This window comes from Manihot esculenta, chromosome 11 (assembly GCF_001659605.2).
Source record: "Manihot esculenta cultivar AM560-2 chromosome 11, M.esculenta_v8, whole genome shotgun sequence".
Taxonomy (NCBI): Eukaryota; Viridiplantae; Streptophyta; class Magnoliopsida; order Malpighiales; family Euphorbiaceae; genus Manihot; species Manihot esculenta.
Genome location: NC_035171.2, coordinates 28423226 through 28426279, shown reverse-complemented (window position 1 = coordinate 28426279; position 3054 = coordinate 28423226). Strand labels below are relative to the sequence as shown.

The 3054-nt window shown below is 35.2% G+C and overlaps 1 protein-coding gene across 1 annotated transcript; it reads left to right on the top strand.

Annotated features, from left to right (window-relative positions):
- The first annotated feature begins 1683 nt into the window (after positions 1-1683).
- LOC110607880 (probable disease resistance protein RF9) lies at positions 1684-2786 on the top strand. Its single transcript, XM_021747044.2, has 2 exons — positions 1684-2458; positions 2520-2786. The coding sequence occupies exon 1, from the start codon at positions 1684-1686 to the stop codon at positions 2425-2427; it is 744 nt and encodes a 247-aa protein (XP_021602736.1). The 3' UTR covers positions 2428-2458; positions 2520-2786.
- Positions 2787-3054: the final 268 nt, after the last annotated feature.

The window sequence follows — 3054 nt, the reverse complement described above, 5'->3', positions numbered from 1 at the left end:
GTTGTTGATGAAGATGGTCTTGAGGCTTGGTTCCTCAAATTTGCTTGCTTCCTTAAGCTCTTGGCAGTTTTTTCAATCTCGGGGTCGTAAAGAAGAGTGTCTTTACGGCCAGACCTGGTCATAAAGGGAAAATACGTTAGTTTAAATCAATTCCCCGGCAACGGCGCCAATTTTTGATAAGCGGTTGTCGAAGCCGTCAAAAATAAACCTATTAAACAATCAACAATAAACTTGTAGATAGTGGCAATAGGGTTGAACCACAGGGAATTGACACCAATGATTTCCTAATAATGACTAGGTCAAGTAAATAACAAGTAATTAAAAGAGGGGGGTTTTGATTTGATGATTAAAATTAAATAGCAAAAGAAAGCAATAATTTAAATAGATGAGAATTTCAATGAGAAAGAGATTCTAGCTGAAGTGTGAGTCTAATTCAGTTTGTTCAGAATTGATCATTGATTATTAAAGACTCCTATTTGATTTCAATAAATCAGTTTTGGTTGTGGAAGACGCTTCTCACAATCCAAATTCTTCCTTAGTTCTAGTTTGATTAGGAAACGTTCGCTAATCAAACACTAATCAACAAGTTGCCAAGGAACGTCCTTGGGGCATTGTAGCATCGAACAACTGTTGACTGCATTAAGACTTAGAAAAACCCAATTCTATCCTTGCCAACCGCGTGGTCAAGTTTAGATTATGCAACTTGATTAAATGTGTATTTGAACAACCTAAGCAATTACGGACCTAAATCATTCAAACAATATTACTTAAGCAATTTAAAAGCAATGGGCCCTTATTGATTCTAAAAGCAAAGTAATAATTATGGAAAAGATCAGTTTGCATAAATATTGAAACAAACAAGAGTTCAACAATGGAGTATTAAACCTCCCAATTCATCACAAATCTGAATATTCTCAACTTCAACTAGAAAATAAGGAAATTAGCCACTCATGGTGGACTAAATACACAAAAGATGGAAAAGAAAAGAAAATAAAGGAGCTGCAGAATTTCTGGCGTGAGGAAGAGGAAGCCCAATAGCTGATCAGAAGATGCCCTGCTGGTTTTGGAGGTTCTCCTTTTATAGCTTGAAGAATTCTCTCCAACTAGGGTTTTGGAATCCCTCTTTGATTTGGTGTTTGACTCCTCTATGGATGTAGATTTGGATTGCAATTGGATTTCCTTGGATGAGAGACTCTTTCGTGGCTCTTGGTTTTGTGTTGGAGGTGATTGGATTGGATTTGAACTTCTAAAAATTCGAATTTCTGTTTTCTGTCCATTTTCCCGCTCTGCTGTAAGTTTCTGCTGTCCAAGTGATTTGCCCGGTGATTTGAGCGAGCAGTGGGCAAATCACTGGGCAAATCACTGCCTCTGTGAGTCAGTCCTCTATGTCTCTGCGAGTGATTTGGCCAGTGATCTTCGAGTGTCTGGGGCAAATCACTTGGCAAATCACTGCTGCCTGTTGCCTCCGGATTTCTGCTTTAGCTTGATCTGGGCAGTGATTGGAGCAGATATCTGGTGATCTTGGGCAAAGCACTGGGCAAATCATCCTTTTGTGAATTTTCTGCACTTTTTCTTCCATTTTTCAATTTCTTCTTTTTCTGTAAAAACAAGATAAAAACTATAAATTAAACTGAAAAATGTGTAAATAAGCAATAATAATTATGATAAAAATGTGGCTAAATTATGCTTGATCACCTTCAAACGCTCTGGGGTGCATTTGTGGATGAGGATAGTCCTGTGAGAAATGGCCTGCACACTTCATTGAATATTACAAAATTGGGAATGAAATGTAAGATATCTGCGCCCTCTCAAAATGCAGCAATGTCCTTACAACTGGATAATGTGGCCAACTGGGTTGTAAAACTAAAACAACTTCAATGCTTAAGGTTGAAATCATTTGATGAATCAGGCCAGCCATGGGATCTGCAGTTGCAGTCTTTGATAGAGCATGTGAAACTTTCCAATATATATTTGGTTGGAAAGCTAAAGAATCAGCACCTTGTATCTGAGTTACCAAAGAGCCTGATTGAACTCACCTTGTCAGCATCCGGATTAGTAGAGGATCCAATGCAAGCATTGTACAAGCTACCCAACCTCAAAATCATTAGACTCTTGTCCAAATCCTTCATTGGAAAGAAAATGCTCTGCAGTTTTGGAGGATTTCCAAAGCTTGAAATCCTAAAGCTCTGGGAGCTCGAGCTGCTGGAGGAGTGGAATGTGGAGGAAGGAGCACTGCCTAGCCTGAAAGACTTGGAAATCAGATCCTGTAGAAATTTAAAGATGCTTCCTCATGGACTTCAGCATGTTGGGACTCTTCGTGAATTAAAATTAACAAAATTGCCAATGGTATCATCAAGGATTAAGGATAATCTTGGTGGGGAATGTGATAAGATTGCTCATATACGCCATGTGTGGAAGGAGGATTGATAATCCTTAGCAGAAGTCCAACCAAGAATGGGTATATTTTCTCTGTTTATCTAACATCTATAGCATTTGATATATATTGCTGATTCATTCAGGATATGTTCTCAAGGTCATGATTCAGAGGAAATCAAGTGAAATGATGGCTCATTTTCCAATATTATTTTGTGTTTTTTTTTCTTTTTTCTTTTTCTTTATTCAGTTTTCAGATCTGTGTAATTTAAGTGTAATGTAATTTTTCCTGTATGCTTTCCAAGTGGTTAAAGGTTCAATTTCACCCTTATACTTATTGGTAAAGTTTAATTTAGCCTTTGTTTTTTTCTTATTAGTTCAAAAGTTTCAATTTTAAGCTTAATTTAGTTGAAGACTTTATTTATTTGTGGAAAATAATTTATATGTAGAAAATATTTTTTATGAATAATATTTTGTATTATTTTAATAAAATAATTTATGTTTTATTTTTTAATTTTAATTTAAAAAATAAAATATATTAATAAATTTATATATTTAAATCTTAATAAAATTTTTAAATGCAGTAAATAATTTAAAATATTTTAATTTAAAATAATTTTTAAATGCAGTAAATAATTCCAAGTGGGAATCGAAACATGTCTGCGAATGTTCTCTATCCTA